Source organism: Rousettus aegyptiacus, unplaced genomic scaffold, assembly GCF_014176215.1.
Source record: "Rousettus aegyptiacus isolate mRouAeg1 unplaced genomic scaffold, mRouAeg1.p scaffold_m13_p_10, whole genome shotgun sequence".
NCBI classification, from domain to species: domain Eukaryota; kingdom Metazoa; phylum Chordata; class Mammalia; order Chiroptera; family Pteropodidae; genus Rousettus; species Rousettus aegyptiacus.
Window position 1 is genome coordinate 89,909,345 of NW_023416285.1, and position 19,233 is coordinate 89,928,577.

Genomic DNA, 19,233 nt, shown 5'->3' on the forward strand with positions numbered 1-19,233 from the left:
GGGACACACAGGCGAGATCCTCTCCCCAGATCACGCAGCGTAGGCTTCCCATCTCAGGATCCCTAACGTAGTCACCGCTGCAGACTCCCTCTCGCCATGTGAGGTGGCGACCACAGGTTTTGGCGATTGGGACAGGGACGTCCCCACAGCAGTGAGGCAGGACTGGCTGGACTTTCCTGTGTTCTTTCCTGGTAAAGAACCTCGGATCCAGGGCCCCGGTGTCCATGGCAGGGACTTCAGGGAAATTTGGCACTTTTTGAAATGTGGAGGGAGGAGGCTCTGTGGGTTTAAAGACTCTCGAGGGAGGAGGCGTTGTTCCTGTGGGGGCGCAGGGTGGCCCACAGTCAGGCTGGGTGGGCCTGCACCTCTCTCTCCATTAGATTAGCAGAAAGTGTCAGCCAGCTACAGAACCGAAGGCTAACCTGCAGGCTCTGTTGTAACCTGTCTGGGGCACATGGTACTTTCTTGACCCAGGAAGTGGCCCTCCCCATTGCCCACCAAGCAGGCCCAGTATCTGGCTGGACGTGCGTTCTCCAGCTCGCAGGTTGTCTGCTGCGAGTCAGACTCTGTGTTTCAAACTCCTGGGGCACAGACACCCATCTTTACGGTCACTGCTGGTGGAACCTGCCCAGGCCCTTCTGCGGAGACGCCTGGAAGCCTCTGGAGCACCTGTCAGAACCCTAGTGTCCAGCTTTCCCTAAGCTCTCTGTCGGTTGGCCAACTCTGTGAGCCAGGTCCAGCCCTCAGCCCGGCCACCCCAGGGTCGGCGGGAGCACCGGTACATGCCACGCGGTGCCGCACCGTGCACCTGGCCGAATGCAGACAGCAGGAGAGGGCGTTGACTGCTGAGCGGACCGTGGGGCAAGGGGCGCCTCCTGCAGGGGCGTCGGTCCTCACGGCGACCCTCGTTCGTTTAGCACAGCGCGGTTGCCGCAGGCGGAGTCGGACAGTGCCTTTCCTCTGGAACCTGAGACACCTGCCAGGCTCTCTTGGGGACACGATTATATCAATAAGGGGAGTTGAGGTTGAGCCGTCTTTATTTTAGGGTGGCTTTTAATTTAGTTTAATCAGAATTACTCATAAATTACCAATTAATTACTATGTGCTGTTCAGTTCAGTCCTCTCCGCCACGGAGCTAGTTTGCTGTGCGATGAATGCCATCGGCCTTAATCATAGGGCACTTTGTCAACATTTAATCAGCGGTGCTTATTAACATGACGTTGATGTGTGGCCGCTACCCCAGCACTATCAATCATGGGTGAGATGCCAGCATGAGCTTGGACGCCATTGCTCTCTGTCGCGTTATCCAGCCCCTGGGCTTTTGGGCCAGGCATGATGCTCACTTTTCACTAAGTGGACACTCGATCTCTTCAGTTCGACCCAGTTTTTGTCACTGTCGACTTAAACACACACGGCCGTTGGAGCTTCCGTCTGGAGTGGCTGGGCTGCGCACGGTCCGTCCTCACAGTCCCGAGCCTCGCTCTGCTGTTTGCACAGCCTGCCCAAGGAGTGTGAAATTCCAAGAGACTTGTCCAGACTTGGACCTCATGGAGCATTCTGTGTGTGCTTGTAAGACAATTTTGAATTCTAAAACACAGTGTATGACCCAGAGAAAGCAGAAGTGACGTCTTGGTCTTCTGTGGCTTGCCGAATATCCCTGGACATGAATCTGTTGTTTAAATCTCTACCGATGAAGCTAGTCCTGTGTTAGTAAGGTACATCTCACGGTTTCTCCCTCTCTCTTTTCAGTCTCTACGGCAGACACATGCAGGCAAATCCAGAACCGCCGAAGAAAAATAATGACAAAACGAAAAAGATCAGCCGGAAGCCCCTGGCGGCCAAGAACAAATAAGGGGTTGGCGTGGGCTGGACTTGCGGTCACTTCACTCATTCTCGCTTCTGTTCTCTTGCTCTGCCCCACCATCAGTTACGGTTGGCCCTTGAGCAGTGTGGGTTTGGACGGAGTGGGTCCACTTAGATGCAGATTTTTTTCAATAAATACTGCGAACGTATATTCCTAATGTTTCTCTTAAGATTCTCTTTTCTCTAACTTTGGCGTAAGAATACAGCAACTAATACATATAACATACAAAATAGGTGTTAACGGACTGTTCACATTAATAGACAGGAGGCTATTAGCAGTAAAGTTTTTGGGGCGTCAGGTTAGATGTGGATTTTCAACTGTGTAAGGGGCAACACCCCAACCCTCACATTGTTCAAGGGTCAGCTGTACAGTGTGCGTCTCTGAGTGTGTGTGAGTGCGCGTGTGTGTTTCTTTTCATTTTTTCTTCCTACTGCTTACCAGTTTTTATCTTTTAATTCCTTTTGGTTGGTAGTAGATTTTTATAAGTTTTAAAAACCCTTTCTTACCTTAAAAATTACCAAAGGCAGGAAACAAAGCTCTGATTCAACTGCTAATTCCGTAGTAGGCCCTGATTTCAGCTCCTTGAATAGATGCTTGTAAAGCTGCTGCTTATCAAAAGCATAATTAAAATCACGTAATCGTTTAAATGTCACAGCACTGTTCACGCTTCTGTTTATTCACGTAACTCGTTCTTTTGCCTTATTAAAAATTTTCCTTCACCACTGAGATATTATGTTAACTTTCGTCACATATGATTTTAATAAAATCTTGAATTTGCACAACGTGTCGCGTCTTGAATAAAGAACAATTTGACCTTGGAGTGTATGCACATTTTTGTTTACACTTTTTTCCAAAATTAACCTTGTCCACTTTTATTGGTTGTAGGTGATAAACCCTGAAACTTTCCATGAAAAAAATGCAAAATTAAAGTTAGTTTCTTTTCAGATCGATTTGTCAGTTTTTTTTTTTTTTTTTCTTTGAAGACTTGCTAAATTAGGAAGGAGGAGAAAAACAAATCTCCGGGAGCTTCTGCCAAAGGTTTTTGGAAAGCAGCGTTTCTCAGCTGAAGAAATGATGACTTCTGCCCATGGCTGGTAGTCAAGAGCTGTGAAACGGGAGAGAGAAAAAAACACTCGTGTTTCTTGTCTGCAGGAAACTGGCTCCTAGCAAAGCATTCTTCTAAGGGATTTCAGTGATACCAGAGAAGTTGTGTAAATCTGCACACTGTACACCACACCCGTGTGGAAACTGCATTTGCAGAGTCATTCAGCGACCGATTGTTTAGCAGCTGTGATAGACAGTTTTGTTCTTAGCAGCAGTAACATGCATGTAAGTGAAAACATCCCAGCAGAATTTTTGTGCTAACTAAGAGGGCTGCCGGCGCCAAAATGCCCGGAAACAAACGGTGTGTGGAGATGTGACGTACTCTCAGACGGATGGCGGCGGGTCCACGTGTGAACGCTGTAGACCAGGACCACAGGACTCTGTAAAAAAGCCAGCATCAAAACACAAAAATTCCTGAGCTGCTTAGGAAATGTTTGAATCAGAGAGGCTGCCGATCAAGATCTGCACTTCTCATTTCTGGATCACTTGCCGATAGGACATTTGCTGCACCTGGTTGGGGGTGGGGTCGATATAATTTTTCTAGGCGCAACCTTTGCTTCAGCCTAAAATTTTAAATTGATTTTTTTTTTTTAGCTTGTGAAATTGCGGGAGAAAGAACTATGCTTTTCTTATTGTTAACTGTAAAGACGTCATCTAAAATTAAACTAGCAACAAAGCGAAATAGAATATATGTGATATTTAGTAAAAATGTAGGAGTATACGATCGTGAATAATTTTTAAAAGATGAACACTCTAGAGAGATGTGTAATATACATAAATGTGGGGAAAAATCCAGACTCGTTAGTAATAAAAAAAAAAAAGCAAAAATAAGAAATGTGTAACAATGAAAAGTGTGCAAATATTTCAAGATAGTATTAAGGGCTAGAGGAGTAACAGGAGATAATCATTCTTATGCACTGCCATTGGGGATATAAATTTCTATATAAGTGACAGCAATTTGAAAGTAGCAATACTTTTTATGCAAAAAGATATTTCTATTTGAAGGTACTAGTTTTGATAACTGGGGAGAGTAAAAGAATGGAATAAAAGATTATGAACTTTTTTTTAAAGAATTTTGTTTTTTTGGTGTCTCTGATTCAATTTTTACCATGTTAATTCTGTTTTTAAATTCCCATCCTTCATCCATTTTCCTTTGGCAACCGTCAACTTAACTTTTATCTGTGGGTGTGTTTAGTTCCTTCCATTTATTCTTTTTTTTTTTTTTTTTTTTTTTCAGATACCACGTATAAGTGAAATCATGGTATTTCTCTTTCTGTCTGACTTTCACTTGGCATAATACCCTCTAGGTCCATCCATGTTGTTGCAAATGATAAGATTTTATTCTTTTTTTATGGCTGAGTAATATTTCTATATTCATACACACACACACCACCATCTTTATCCATTTATCTGTTGATGGACGTCTATGTTGCTTCGAACTCTTGGCTCTTGTAAATAATGCTGCCGTGAACATACAGGTGCCTGTATTTTTTTTGAATTAATGCTTTTGTTTTCTTCGGTTAAATACCCAAAAGTAGAATTTCTGGATTGTATGGCACCTGTATTTTTAATTTTTGAGGATCCTCCTTGCTGTTTTCCATAGTGGCTGCATCAATTGACCATCCCACCAACAGTGAACGATGATGGTCCCCTTTTCTCCACATCCTCATCGGCACTTATTATTCATTTATTGATGAAAACCATTCTGACAGCCGTGAGGTGATGTCTCATTGTGGTTTTAGTTTGCATTTCCCTGATTATTAGTCATGTCGTGTGTCTATTGGCCATCTATATGTCACATTGGGGGAAATTTCTATTCAAGTCCTCCTCCCATTTTTACTCAGATTGCTTTTTTGGTGTTGTATGAATTCCTTATATAATTTGATCACCAGTATTCAGTTCTCCTCCTCATCCTCTGCTTCTGGCAACCACAAATATTTCCTTTTTATGATTTTTTTTTTTTTAAGATTCCGCAAGTACGTGAGGTCGTACTAGATTTGTCTTTTTCTGTATGACTTGTTTCCCATGGCGTAATGTCTTCAAAGTCAATCACTGTGTTTGTAAATGGGAGGGTTTCCTCATTTTCGTGTAGCTGAGTAATATTCTATTGTATTTATGTACCACAACTTCTTTTACCGTTCATGCCTCAGTGGACACTGAGGTGGTTTTCATGTCTTGATAATTGTAAATACTACTGCCTTAATGACGGGGGTGCAAATATCTCTGGGACATAGTTTTTTCATCTCCTTCAGCTATATTTCCACAAGCAGAATTGCTGGATCATATGTTAATTCTATCTTTAATTTTTTGAAGAATCTCCATACTGTTTTCCATAGTGGCCGTACCAGTTTACATTCCCGCCAACAGTGCATGAGGAGTCCCTTTCCTCCACATCCTCACCGGCATTCTGTTATCTCTGATCTTTTTTTATGATAATCATTTACAGGCATGAGGTGACATTGTATTCCCCCCCACCCCAAGGGGAAAAAAGTTCTTTGTATTAAAACTTGGAACTCGCCTTCTAATTTTAAGATCCTATTGTGGTTTTAATTTGCATTTCCCTGATGATTAGTGATGTTGAGCACTTTTTCATGTACCTGATGGCCATTTTTTAATCTTTCTTTGGAAAAATATTTATTCAGGTACTTTGCCACTTCTTTATTTGGATTATTTGTGTTATCGGTGTTGGGTTGTATGAGTTCTTTATGTAATTTGGCTTTAACCCCTTATGGCTTGCGAATGTCTTTTTCCCATTCGCTAGGTTGTCTTTTCATTTTTGTCGATTGTTTCTTTTGCTGTGCAGAAATTTTTAAGATGGCACAGTCCCACTTGTTTATTTTTTGCTTTGTTGCTTTAGATGTCATATCTAAAGAAATCATTGCCAAGGACCATGTCAGGAAGCCAAGTTTATGGTTTCTGGTCTTTATAAGTCTTGATCCATTTTTAGTTAATTTTTGTGAGTGAGATAGAGGTCTGGTTTTATTTTTTTACATGCAAATATCAAATTTTACCAGCACCATTTTTTTGAAGAGACAGTGTTTTCTCCATTGCATATTCTCAGCGTCCTTGTCAAATGTTAGTCGGCCATATGTGCAGGGGTTTATTTCTGAGCTCTCAGTTCTGTTCCATTGATCTTTTTTTTTCTTTTTCTATTCTGTTTTGATTACTGTGGCTTTATAATATAGCTTGAAATCAGGAAGTACAATGCCTCCTGTTTTGTTCTTATTTCTTGAGATGTATTTGGCTATCCAGGGTCCTTTGTGGTTTAATATAAAGTTTAGGATGATTTTTTTCTACTTGTATAAAAAATGCCATTGGAATCTTAATATGGATTGCATTAAATTTGTATACTGCTTTGGGTAGTGTCAACATTTTAACAATGTTAATTCTTCCAACCCATGAACACAGGATACCTTTTCATTTATTTATGTCTATTTCAATTTCTTTCATCAATGTCTTACAGTTTTTAGTATAGAGATCTTTAACTCTTGATTAAATTTATGCTTAAGTATCTTACTGTTTTTGATGTTGTTTTAAATGAGATTTTTTTAACTTCTTATTCAGATTATTCCTTGTTACTGTACAGATATGTCACTGACTTTACATGTTAATTTTGTATCCTACAGCTGTACTGAATCTATTGATTAACTATCAGTTTTGAGTAGAGTGTTTAAGATTCTTTTTATGTAAAGATTGTCTGCAAATAGAGACAATTTTACTTTTTTCTTTCCAATTCTGACACATTTCTTTTTCTTGCCCGATTGCTCTGACTAGGACTTCTAGTAGTATTTTACATAGGAGTGGTGGGAGTGAGCACTCTTATCTTTTTCTTGATCTTAGAAGAAAAGCTTTTTATCTGTAAGTATGATTTTAGCTATGACCTTATCATATATGATATTCATTATGTTGAGATCTGTTCCTTTTATACCTAATTTGTTAAGAGGTTTTACCACGAATGGATGTTGTTTTGTAAAACGCTTTTTTGCATCTATTAAAATGATCATGTGGATTTTCCCCTTTGTTTTATTAATGTGATGTGTACATTTATTGACTTGTGTCTGTTGAACCATCCTTGCATTAAGGGATGAAGGCCACTCGATGTTGGTGAAGATCCTTTTAATGTGCTGCTCAATTCAGTTTGCTAGTATTTTATTGAGACTTTTTCACGTGTATTCATCAGAGATGTCGACCTGTAGTTTTCTTGTGTCCTTTTCAAGGTAATGGTTTCCTCATAAAATGAGTTTGGGAGTGTTCTTTCCCCTGAGTTTTTGGAAGAGTTTAAAGATTGATGTTAATTCTTATTTCGATGTTCGGTAAAATTCACAAGTGAAGCCATCTGGTCTCGGGCTTTCCTTTGTTGATTTTTCAAAAATTATTTTTACTGATTCATTCTCTTTACTAGTAACAGGTCTGTTCCTATTTCCTATTTTGTCCTAATTTATTCTTGGTAGGTTGTGTGTTTCTAAGAATTTTTCTATTCTCGGTTGTCCGGCTCACTGGAGTATAGTTGTGCCTAGTAGCTTCTAATGTTCATTTTTCTGTGGTGTCAGTTACAATATCTCCTCTTTCATTTGTCATTGCGTTGATTTTGGTCCTCTCTGTCTTTTCTTGGTTCGTGTAACTAAAGGTTTGTCAATTTTATTTATGCTTTCAATGAACCAGCTCCCAGTTTGGTTAATCTTTCCTATTGTTTGCCTGTTCTCTATTTCATGTATTTCTCCTCTGATCTTCATTATTTCCCTCCTTCTGCTGACTTCAAGTTCAGCGTGGCGCTGTGCCTGCCAGGGGGAGGGACAAGGCAGCCTACCTTTCTAGTATCGTCTGTCTCGGTCTCTGAGGCGCAGGGGATGCTTCAGCCTCACCCCGTGTCCTGGGATTTTCTCAGTGGAGTCTCATCCATTAATAACTTGTAGATGTTATTCTTGTGAGGGGACACAAAGTCAGAAATGACCCATATTGCCATCCTGGTGACATCATGCTCTCCAAAAGGTAGCTTTTTAACAGAAATAACCTGACCTTTTCAGCACAACGATGAGATTGGTGGCCGTGGGCCATGCCTTTCAGTTTCCCAAGGGAACCTCTCCTCCAGTGCACTTAGCCTCTGTGGGAACCCTTGTGCCTTTTTTATTCCTTGTTCGAAATCTTTTTCCTCGGGCTTCTCTTTATGTGACACAGTGGCCGTGCCCAGGACCCGGACACCTTAGAGGTGGCGCGTGAAATACTCCCATGCGCGTAGCCACATCAGACCTTGTGAGAGGCGGGCGGGGCGCATCGTTCGGGGATTGCGCAGTGGTTCTGAGATCTGGAAGAGAAGTGTTTCTCTTTGCTACAAGATAAATATTCTGTGTATCATGGGCCTTGATTATTTTTCAGTTATCTAGGAACAAGTAGACAAGGTGGAAGCGAGTGGAAAAGGTTAGGGTTGGAGAGAGAGGGTCATAGTAGAGTTTTGGTTTTTTTCCTGCAAGGTCGCAGAGACTTTATTTTGAACCTCCGAGAAGGGGCGGTGGTGCGCAGGACCATTTGACCGCAGGATCACGTTTTCACTGACTATTACCGCACACCTGTCACCTGTGGAACCCACACTGGGGTATGTTTTCTGTAGGAAGTAAGCAACTGGCCTGGAGTCACATCAGATTGACTCTGTGGAATAAAATCGAGTTGGAAACCACTTTGCATTGGTAAATCCTCCCTACGATGAGTTGGAATAGACGTAGAAGGAAAATCATACTCCAGAAGGAATCGGGTTGTCTCAATCACTGTGCCAGTAATTAACTGCTGAGATACTGTACAGAAGCTGACCCTAACTTTCTGTTTGCACCCTCACTAACAGTCACATCCCAATAAGTTCTCAATGCTTATTTGTTACATTGAATTGCAAAGCTAAGTCTCTGGCAGTTAAGTTTGTAGCAAAGCTTCATAATCATAAGATCCCACACGTACTTTTTACAGAATCTCTGGGCTCTACCTTCCAGCGGTGACCAGAGTGTGGCCTTCACACACCATCTCCCTCCCCCCTGGTCCAGGGCGCCCTCGCTCCCCCCCCGGAGTATTGTAGGGTGCCGCAGCGGCCGCCGGCTGTCACTCCTGCTCTCTTGCCGTCTGTGTTTAACAGCGATCCTTTGAACACAGACCCCGGAACACACCTCTGCTCAGCATCTCCCGTCGGGGTTTTCCTTAGGCCCCGGCCACCCCGGTCTGCACAGCCGCGCGTGATCCGCCTTCCCCGTCCTCCTCCTGCGTTCCATGCTCACCCCCTTCCCACCGCGCTGGCCTCCGGGGTCTCCCCACTTCAGGGCTTTTGTCCCCAGAGGGTGCTCCTCCCGAGGACAACTCCCTCACCCACCTCAGATCTTCGTTAAAAAGTCACTTTCCTAGATTTCACATATAAGTGAAATCGTATGGTATCTATCTTTCTCTGACTTATTTCACTCAATCTAAGGAACGAAAAGAACAAACTAATCAAAAACAGACTCCCAAGTATAGTGGATAATTTGACAATAGAGGGGAGAGGATTGGGGGTGCTGGGAGAATGGGGTGAAGGGTTAAAGAAGTACAAATTAGTAGATGATAGATGGTCACGGGAATGGGGAGCACGGCAGAGGGAATGCAGTCAGCATTAACACGATGGCTAGGTGGAGGGCCAGGGGAGGGAGGGAGCAATTGGGGGGATCATTTTATGAACTATATAGATGGCTAGCCAAGGTACCGTATACTTGAAACTAATTTAAATAAATAAAGAAAAAGTCGCTTTCGCAGTAAGGCCTGCGTGACCACCCCGTTTTACAAGGCAGCTCGTTTTGATCGCCGCCTGTCTCCCGCCCCCAGAGTGCAGGTTCCGTCGTCGTAGAATGACGTCTGCCTGCGGAAGGCGAGCTGCAAACTGGGCCCCGTGCCTGTTTCCGTAAAGAAAGTCACGTCCATCGCTGACGTGTCGTCTCTGGCTCCTTGTCTGTGTTGCCGCAGCCGGGCTGGCTCGTCGTCACAGAGACTGTCACACGTTTTGGCCCACACAGCTGGAAATATTCACTATCTGGCACTTTGCAGAGAAGGTTCACTGATAATTAACTGTTATGCACCCCCCCAGCACTTAGAACGGTGGCAGCGCCATAAATATTTGTTTAATGAAATTCAGTACTATCGTCATGTGGATCGTATAAGGCCAAATGGCATTAAGGAAGAAGGAAGGGGAAAATCTTATATGGTCCTTTAGGGTTTTCTACTTCATGACATGAGGCCACTTTACCCGAACCAGATTTCCATGAGGGAAAAATAACCTCTGAGTATTATCACTGAGATTTAACCCTGTAAAAGTTCAAACGAACATTTACCTGACTTCTGGCTTCTCTTATAATGACATTTGTTGCATACTTAATTACTTAAAAACCTTCCTTAAATAATTATGGATTTCTTGTGTCGGAGCTTGAACTGGAATGGCCCTGCGCCCAAACTTACCTGTCTTGAGTCCAGTGTTGCGTCCAAAAGGCTCTGGTCCACGTGAGTCAATTTCAAAAGAATCTGTAGATCTTCACCAAAATATACTTCTCTGGGAGATGGTTAAAGATGGCGGGACTGGCAGCCAAAGTATTACTGGTTTCTCTTCTACCTGGACACTTTGTGACCTCACATTAGGCATTAGCCATTCATATGCATCTCTCTCCATCTAGAATATGATCACAGTATCCTACTACACATATGTAATTAGTCATAAAATCACACGTATGTGTGTATGTCTGTCTGTCATTTATCTTCAGAGACCCCTGTACTCTTTAAAAATGTCTGTTTTCTATTATTGCATATGAATATTTTGTGATATTATCTCTTCATTCTTATACATAATAGAATTGGATAACTTGCCATTGCTTAATTTTTTCCTTAATTTGCTTCGTGTTACTGTAGCTCTTATATTTTGAGGGACTTCCACGTATCGGTCCTTCACGTTTTCTTTTGTTCTCACTCAGTGCCCTCTTCATTTTATGGGAAATTTTGCCTCAGAGCAGTTACGGAACCTCCTTAAGGGTCAAAAGCTTGTAAGTTGTAGAGCAAGGATGGGAAAGAAGTTGCTTTTGACTCTAGAGCGATTGATCATCCTTTCCTCAATCCCACATTGTCACTCTGCTGCTAAGCAAGAATCCCTTCGTGCCTCCAAAAGACAACAGGTTCTCTTCCCGTTGCCTCTTAAATTGCAATTTCTGCATTCGAGTTCTTAAAATGTCCATTTTATTAACACATTAAAGTCAGCCCATGATGACAGCCAGGTTAGTGAAGCATCGTCCCGTTCCGTACGTGCTGGCCCTTTGGTTTCTACCGCCTCCATTCCCGTGCTTGGTAGGGTGACAGCATCTCTCTGATGGCCGCGTGATGTATTGACCCAAACAGATACGCCTCACTCCTGAGAATTGCTCTGCCCTTTTCCTGTCTCATCCGGAAACGCATCACTTCACACACTGTCCCATCAAGGAAAGATTTTATTCTAAAGGGGATTCTCTCACCTGACACGGCCAAAGAGCAGTCCCCCCTGAAATAGGTCGTAAGTGGCTCTGGGCTTTGTTTCCAGGCCATTTTGGCTGGCATGGCGGGCACCCCTGTGTCTTTGTTTTCAGAGGCTCAGAGACCGAGGAGAGACCCCATGGTACTCACCCCGGGCCCTCATACCTGGCAGAGTACCTGGAGCATATTAGACACAGGTATTGTCGGGAGAATGAACGCCGTCTCCACTGAGTACTTCTGATGTCTTGTTGCTATGTTACCTAAGCATTTACACTCATTTTATTAATGGAGAGGCTTATCTGTCTGAAGAATCGGGCGGTACACGTAATCAGTTTTCAGGGTTGGGTTAGAACGCAGTGCTATCAGAAAAGACCTCGGATTAGGAAAACTGCTCAGCACCTGCTGTTTAGGGAGTGTGTCAGCCCCTGGCCACCGGTCACACAGCTGACAGTGCACACTGCTCAGCCGCGTGCTGTCTGGCCCCAGAGAGCATCTCCGTTCCCACGTCCACCGGCCTCGCCGTCTCTGCCCCTGGAGGCGCCGTCTTGATGCCTCTACCTCCCAGTGCGCCTGGAAGCCGACGTGTTTTCTGAGCAGGTGTTGTCAGCAGGGCTGGCTGGCTGGTCGGGAGGAAGGCAGCTTCCGCTGGCTGGCAAGCTGCGGGAGGCGGGCGGAGCAGCCCGGTCCATTCGGATCCCCGCCGGGGCGCCTCCCAGAGCATCCCTGCCACGTCGGGCAGACGGTCTCGCTGCCCGGGTGGGCTGCCGGATTCGTCGCCGTGCATCTGGGATTTTAGCAGAGAGACCAGCTGCGAGACCACAGCATCCGTCAGGGAAGACCCTGCCTGAGACGTGGTCTGAACTTGAGAGTGTCCAACCATCGAAGACCCCGGCGCGGGCTCGAGCTTCGCTGCTGTCTTGGCAGGGTTCGCGATGGAAAGGATTTGGCCGAGGGCAGCAGGAACCACGCAGGATCTGAAAGCAGGCGGCGTGGGACGGGGCGGTTTAAATTGCAGGCGTGCGGAGGACACACTGGGAGACGCCTGGGTGCCCGCGGGCCGGGAAGAGGCTGCTGCGGGTCTGACTGCCCACGTGTGTGGAGGCTTTGGCATGGGCTTTCCTTGGACATACGTCGTCCGCCCTGGGTGCCAGGCTGGGTCGAATAGGGTCCCCCTAAAGCTTCATGTCCCCCGGAACCTCACAGTGCGACTTATTTGGAAGTAGTCTTTGCATAGGTCATTAATTAAGTTAAAATGAAGTCATACTGCCCCCAAGTCCAATGACTGGTTTCCTTATAAAAAGGCCATGTGATGACATGGGGACAGGGGATACGAGAGAAAGCAGGCCAGGGGACAGTGGAATGACCCTCCCCGCCCCGCCCCCCGCCAGGATTTCCAGCAGCATCAGAAGCTGGAAAAGGCGAGGGGAGGGGGCGCTCCCCCAGAGTCCCAGGGAGCAGCCGCTGCTGGCACCCGGGTTTTGGGCTTCCCACCTCCAGAGCTGTGAGAGAACGCATTTCTGTGGGTGTCAGCCATCGAGGTGGTCCCAGCAGCCGCAGGCAAGGAACACGGGCCCCGAGAAGCAGCCCGGGACGTGCGCTCTGCTGCACGGTGAGGCCGGCTGCCGCTGCCCCTCTGGTCTGCAGGGAGATGCCAGAGCAGAGCGAGGCCGCCTGCGGTTTCGTCCTGTCGTTGGCCGACCCAGAAAGTGTGTGGTCAGCGCCCCGGGGTCCAGTGCGCCGGCCTGGACACTGAGTCCCACACATGCTTAGGGAGATGCCTTACCCCGTTCCTACCCGTGCCCCAGGTCCCCAGTCAAGAACCCCAGTGATTCCGGTTTCATCGGGTAGCTGCTTTTGCAGCAGAAAAGACTAAAAATGGAATTCTGAGGAAAGAAAACCTTTTCGGTTACCTCATTAAAGAAACCTTGTTCTATTATAGGTGTTAGATGACATTCTGTGTTCATACGTATTTTCTGATCCAGCGCTATAAACAAAGACAAGAAGAATCAATATGAAAAATTCTATTTTTTTTTCTGCACTGACAAATTATATTTTTCTTGTTGCCTAGGTAAGGCTAACTTTATATAGTTTCACACAGATTGAAAAGCTCTCATCCAGCTGCCCCCCTGAAAAACTTCCACAGTGGTTAGTGATAATAGAAGTGAATCATTAACTCATTGATCAAAGAACCGTTAGTGGATATATGTAGAATACATACTCATCCTCAGATTATCTCCGGGAGGATGTGCGTTTACCACAGCAGAGGTCGACTCTTTGGATAGAAACTGGGGACTGACTTTTCACTGCCCACCCTTTTAAAAAATTATTTACACGCACTAAATACTTAAAAACATATACATTTAATTTTACCGTGCTGATGGTTTCTCTAACATAACAAAATATTTATTGAGCATGCATTACGTCATAAACACTGTGCTAGTTATGGAGTACGCAGTTTTATACAAAGCAGAAACCATCCCTGCCCTCGTGGAATTTAATAGTCTAGTCAAACTGGAAACACCATCTGTAAACTAATATGCACACAAAGAATTGTATAAATTGTATAACTACCAATTTGATAATCCAATGAAAGAGAAGAACTCTTCGCTGTAAGAAGACTAATTCGAGGGACCAAATCAGATGAGACCATCACAGATGAAGACCCGGGAGAGTGGTTTTGTCCGAAGGGAAGTAAAAGCCCGCCAGACGAGAAGAGGGGAAGAGAGCTCAGGCTGGAGCCTCAAGCAGAAGAATTGGGGCATTTCTCAGACGGGAGGAGTGGAGAGGCGGGCGAGGCGAGCAGGGACCAGCTCGCAGGGGGTTTTTGATCGTTCGTCCAGCAGATGTTCGTGGAAGGCTCACCGCGTGCCTCGTTCTGTCCCGGGGCTAGAACCATAAGCAGTAAGCAAACAGGGCTTTCTCCGCCATCGCATGGAGCTTGGCCTTCCTTAAGAGCCCAGACAGAGTCCACCGAAGGATCCGAAATAGACATTTCATGCGACCTGATGTGGACGTCGAAGGCCACTTTGGAGAAGCGGAGAACAGATGTCCCAGCTGCCTTGGCTCAGCAGCACCTGGACCGCGGGCTTTGTCAGGCCACTTTGCTGGGTGGGAGCCAAGGTCATTGTTGCCAGTAATTCTTCTACCGGCCTCGGCAACGTGGCAGCCGTTCTGCCCCACAGCTTGGTGTGTCCATCCGGAAAAAGTCTTTCTAGGAAACTGAAAACTGACCGGGTGATGTTTCATCTGGTGGTTTTGGCCAGTAACTTTAAAAAAAAAGTAAAATTTGTTTTACCAGGAAGATCAGTTAGTACAAATTAAGTTCCCCATTGCGACATCATTTAACAACAAACTGTCATAAACGCAGGGCCACTTACAGACAGCAGAGTAAGACTACACACCAAATCATCACACTGAGTCGATCGGCGATATCCCTCAGAACTTTTTTTTTGCCATTTTACTCTTCGAGGGCACTAACCCTTCCGACAGCACATTGATTATTTTTTTTTTCCTTTATGATTTCTGACTGCAAGAGAAGAGAGATCACCGACTTTGTAGAGATCATCTGTATGCATTATAAAAGAATGCTTACCACATTTACATTTTTCATATTTTTCCTAAGAAGTGATTCCTTGCATATAGTTAGCAACTTATGCTGTTCGTTATATATGGAGACAAGCAGAAAGATATCGGTTCCCTACTCAGCCAATTTAGTTTAATCAAAGCTTTGGGAAATCAAGGATTACCATCTTACCCACATCCTCCTGCCTTCTTAAAAAAAAAAAAAAGATTATAGTGTGAAAACAGAATTTCAGAGGAGCTTGGAGAATTCATTCGGGCAGTTTTCAGAGACCATCTCATCTACCCCCTGCACCGGGCCGGCAACGAGATGGAGAAGGCAGGAGATACCAGAGATTCGAGAATTTCATGGTCAGCTAGTGGCAAAACAGGACAAGAATCAGGGTGTCCAGACATAATTCGGGGATCATTTAGTAAAACACAGAAGAAGAAGAGAAACACATCCACAGAGGTACGCCGAGGCGCTCCACCTCAGAGCTCAGGTATTCACCACACGGGGCTGCCCCTCGCTCCCCTCACCTGAGAAGCCAGAATGACGACACCCGTCCCTCCCGTCTCGTCTCTGAGGAGTCAGGTGGCAGGTGAGCCGGCATGCGGGGAGCGCTCAGAGTCGCCAAAGGGGCAGCGTCAGCGGCCTGAGAACGTGGCGTGCTGGTCATTCTGCCGTGACGCTGAGCCCTCAGCCCCGTCACCGCCAGGGGAGCTGAACCGCCGGGAGCCAATCACAGCCGACTCGAAGGCCCCATCCATCCCCGGAACGGGACATAGCAGGATATTTATTCGGATAACCCCAGAGATTTGTGAGGTGCAGGGAAACACAACCCCCAAAGCAAAAACAAACCCCCTTTATTAGTAATCAGAGCAACATAAAGCTAAAACCCTTCTAAAGATGGACATCGTTTATTGGAAAAACCTAGAGAAAGTTCAGGTACAGTCAGAGACTGTTGAAATGGACCTGGTAGTTTCTTACGCATTTTGAAGAGTGCCTGAAGTGGAGAACTGCATTTGAGTAAAAATCCACCTCACCCAGCTTGACAGTCACATGTGCTGTGAGCAAGCTCTCTCGGCCAGTGTGTTTATGTCGAGACCAGGTGTCCCTCCCAAAGTAACAAAGAGGTAGAAAGACAAAGCGTACAGTCTCCCATTTTACCTGGCCCCTAATATGTACCTGGATTTGTGGACGTTGTTTCACCTGAATTTCACAAGTCCCAGCATCGTACGATAGTGTTAAACAACAGGTTTGCATGTCTCAGTTCCTCGCTCTTTCTCCTGGCTCCAGGGGGGGTTAAACATTCAGCCTGGTTGAAATGCACAGAATATCAAATTATAGCTTCGCTCTCTCTTCCGGCCCTTCTCACCCTCCATCTGCTCCAAGAGAAGGCTGCAAGCCCTCAGCAGCTCTCCCTGAGTAAGGGGGAACGCGAATAAGTGAAAAATCAGGGGCGGCTGGAAAAAATAAGTGTCTCCGAAGGTGTTGGAGTGAAAACCCTTGAGTAGACTGGACCGTGGGCGTCAGAAGCCTAGAACTACCAGAATAACACTGAGGAGAAAGACCAGCATAGCAAGCAGAAAGATGGTCATTAAGAATCTGCATGTCAATAAAATAATTCCGGGCATGAACAGCAGGGATGGTGGAGTCACGTTTTCATCCAGGATTAGTCGAAGGAACGGTACATGGTCATTAAGCCTCCTCCATCGCAACTCCTTTTTGGACAGGCCAGTGAGGTTAAGTCGTATTGGATTTCCAGCCGTATCAGCCGAAACCCTCCTGTTAGGGGCACAAAGCACTTCGCGAGTTTGGTGTCAAACCTCTTCTGGGAATGTAGAGCAAAGCAAGTGTGTACGTTCACCCTCTTCTCGACAGAAAGGTTTGAAATGGCAGACGTTTATAGAATGCTGTCGTCGACCAAAATTTTGTGTTTGGATCTGTGTGCGGTGCAAGTAGAGGCTGTAGCTAAATTCTACTATTTAAAAAGGTGCCCGGGGGTGGGGGGGTGGGATCTGAAGCCTACAGAGTCACAAAAGGGTTCCGCGTTGATGGAGGGGGTTCACATTACGGGAGAGTCTGTTACAGATGTGAATCTATTGCTGGATTTCAAAGGCTGTGTTTCTTAAAACATTTTAATGTCCTCCCTCAGTTGGAAGCATCTGTGTCCAAAATAACAAATGGTTCCATACTTTTTCCCTCTGTACCTCAGGAGGTTCGCTTTTTTTTTTTTTTTTTTTTTTTTGAAGTACATGGAAATTGGTATAGGAATCATGAGGGAGGTTCGGGGAAGGCTAAAATCAGCCATCGCAGCTGCCAGCAACCCCTGGGACCCCCTCTAAATTGCTACTTACATGTCCCAGAGATGTTTTTCTTTCTTTCTTTCTTTCTTTTTTTCATTTTAAAACATTCTGAGATATTTCCATGGTGTTGTGGCTAACCATTTTTAGTCAGTTTAAAAAAATGCCTTTATCACCTCCCACCAGGAAACTTCATGGAACACACTGTTGGGGATGCTAAAACTTCTTTCATTTCTCCTTTAAAAAAAATATATTAATGGTAAGCATTCAAAAAGAAAGGAGAAGTGTTCAGTTCGGTTTTGTTTGAAATTAAAAATTGTACATCTCACTGTAAACAAAGCATCTGTGAGTCGTTGCGCTTAGGAAACCCGATCATTTTAAATGGAGGTCGGGAGACGTGCCAAACCGTCCGTCCCACCGAGCGGCTGCAGAGAGCATGTCGGGGCGTACCAGCGAAGCAGCCCCATGTCGAGTGGTTCAGATGCACAAAATTGCAAAACTCTGGCCCCCGAACACTAGTAAGTCGGATGGGAAAGAAAGACGAAGGATGAGGGAGGTCAACGGGCTGGGGAAGTGAGGCCGCCGAGGCCAGACTGTGTGTCGGCATCGCATGATGAGGATGCCTGAGGTCCAGCCGAGGAGCAGCAGGAAGGGCCCCTCCTAGGTCCCCTCTCAGCTCCCGCCTTTTTCCAGAAATGAAACCCGGGGCCTGAGGTGAAAGAGGAGGCTGTGCAGACGGCCTGCCTTGCCGTTTGCCTCCAGCCGCCGAGGGCACTCACGCAACATTCAAGACCTTCGCACTAAACTCTTCCTGCACCCCGGGGGCCGTGCGAGCCCATAACCAGTAACGTGCTTCGTTCCACCTCCGGTCGACAGCAGGCATGGCCGAGTCCCCAGCACACGGTCTCCAACACAAGAAGAGGATGGCGACAGACAAGCACACGCTCAGACTCTTGGCCACTGGTTTTCTCTCCCATGTTGCAAAGAAATGCAAATGAATGCATTTTTTGTTTTGTTTTGTTTTGTGTTTTTTGTTTTTCTTAAAAAGAACAAGGAACTAAGTGAGATGCTGCTGGAGGGGAACAGAGTGACGGAAATAAAACCAGGGAAAGACAACATAATTCTTCATAAAAAAAAAAAAATGCAAAATTCCCCACAATGGCTTTGCCTCCAAGTGGGTCATAAATCCACCCATAGTCAGAGAGAGGGAGTTTGCTGCTCAGAAGCGAGATCCAGTACGAGGAACACTTGGCCAACTTCTTACTGTCCCACTTACTTCCACTCTCTTAAAAGGAAAGTGCCTTTTAAAAGTGTTAGTAAATAAAGCCACCAGAGTGAAAGCAAACTGCTGAGCAATCTCGTGGGTTGAATTCCCCCCCCCCACACACACACTGCCCCGCCCAAAACTCTTCTGTTGGAGTCCTAACTTCCAGTACCCCACATGTAAACTTCTTGAGAAACAGGATCATTGCACATGTGATTCATTAAGATGAGGTCAAACTGGAGTAGGAGGAGCCCCAATCCAATATGGCAGGTGTCCTTATAGAAAGAACGTACGTCATCGAAGGGACAGACACACTGAGAGAGAAGATGATGAGAAGAGACACAAGGAGAAGGTGGACATCTAAAAGCCAGGGAGAGAGGTTGGGACAGATCTTTCTTTCTCAAGGACACAATCCTTCCGACACCTCGATTTCAAACTTGCAGCCTCCAGAAGTGGGATCCGATAAATTTTTGTTTCCTTAAGCCACCCAGTTTGTGATACTTTGTAATGGCAGCGCACTAATACATAGCAGTTTGTCTGCAGCGAAACAGTATCGGATAATATCAACAATAATAAAAGCTAACACCCACTGAGCAATTTCTGTGTGCCAAGACCTATGCTCAGTATGTCCTGAGACCTTTTTTTA

At 45.4% G+C, this 19,233-nt stretch overlaps 1 protein-coding gene across 2 annotated transcripts in view; it reads left to right on the top strand.

Moving 5' to 3' along the window:
• The window catches only part of RSU1 (Ras suppressor protein 1), a 223,794-nt gene that overhangs the window by 153,178 nt on the left and 51,383 nt on the right, over positions 1-19,233 (top strand). The window contains exon 9 of one of the 2 annotated variants that reach the window (XM_016150643.2): positions 1,750-2,646. The exons of the other annotated variant lie outside the window; for it this stretch is intronic. Coding sequence (XP_016006129.1) covers positions 1,750-1,852 — 103 coding nt within the window. The 3' untranslated portion in view covers positions 1,853-2,646. Of the gene's footprint in view, positions 1-1,749; positions 2,647-19,233 lie in introns of those variants that run through there. 2 annotated transcript variants of the gene reach the window in all.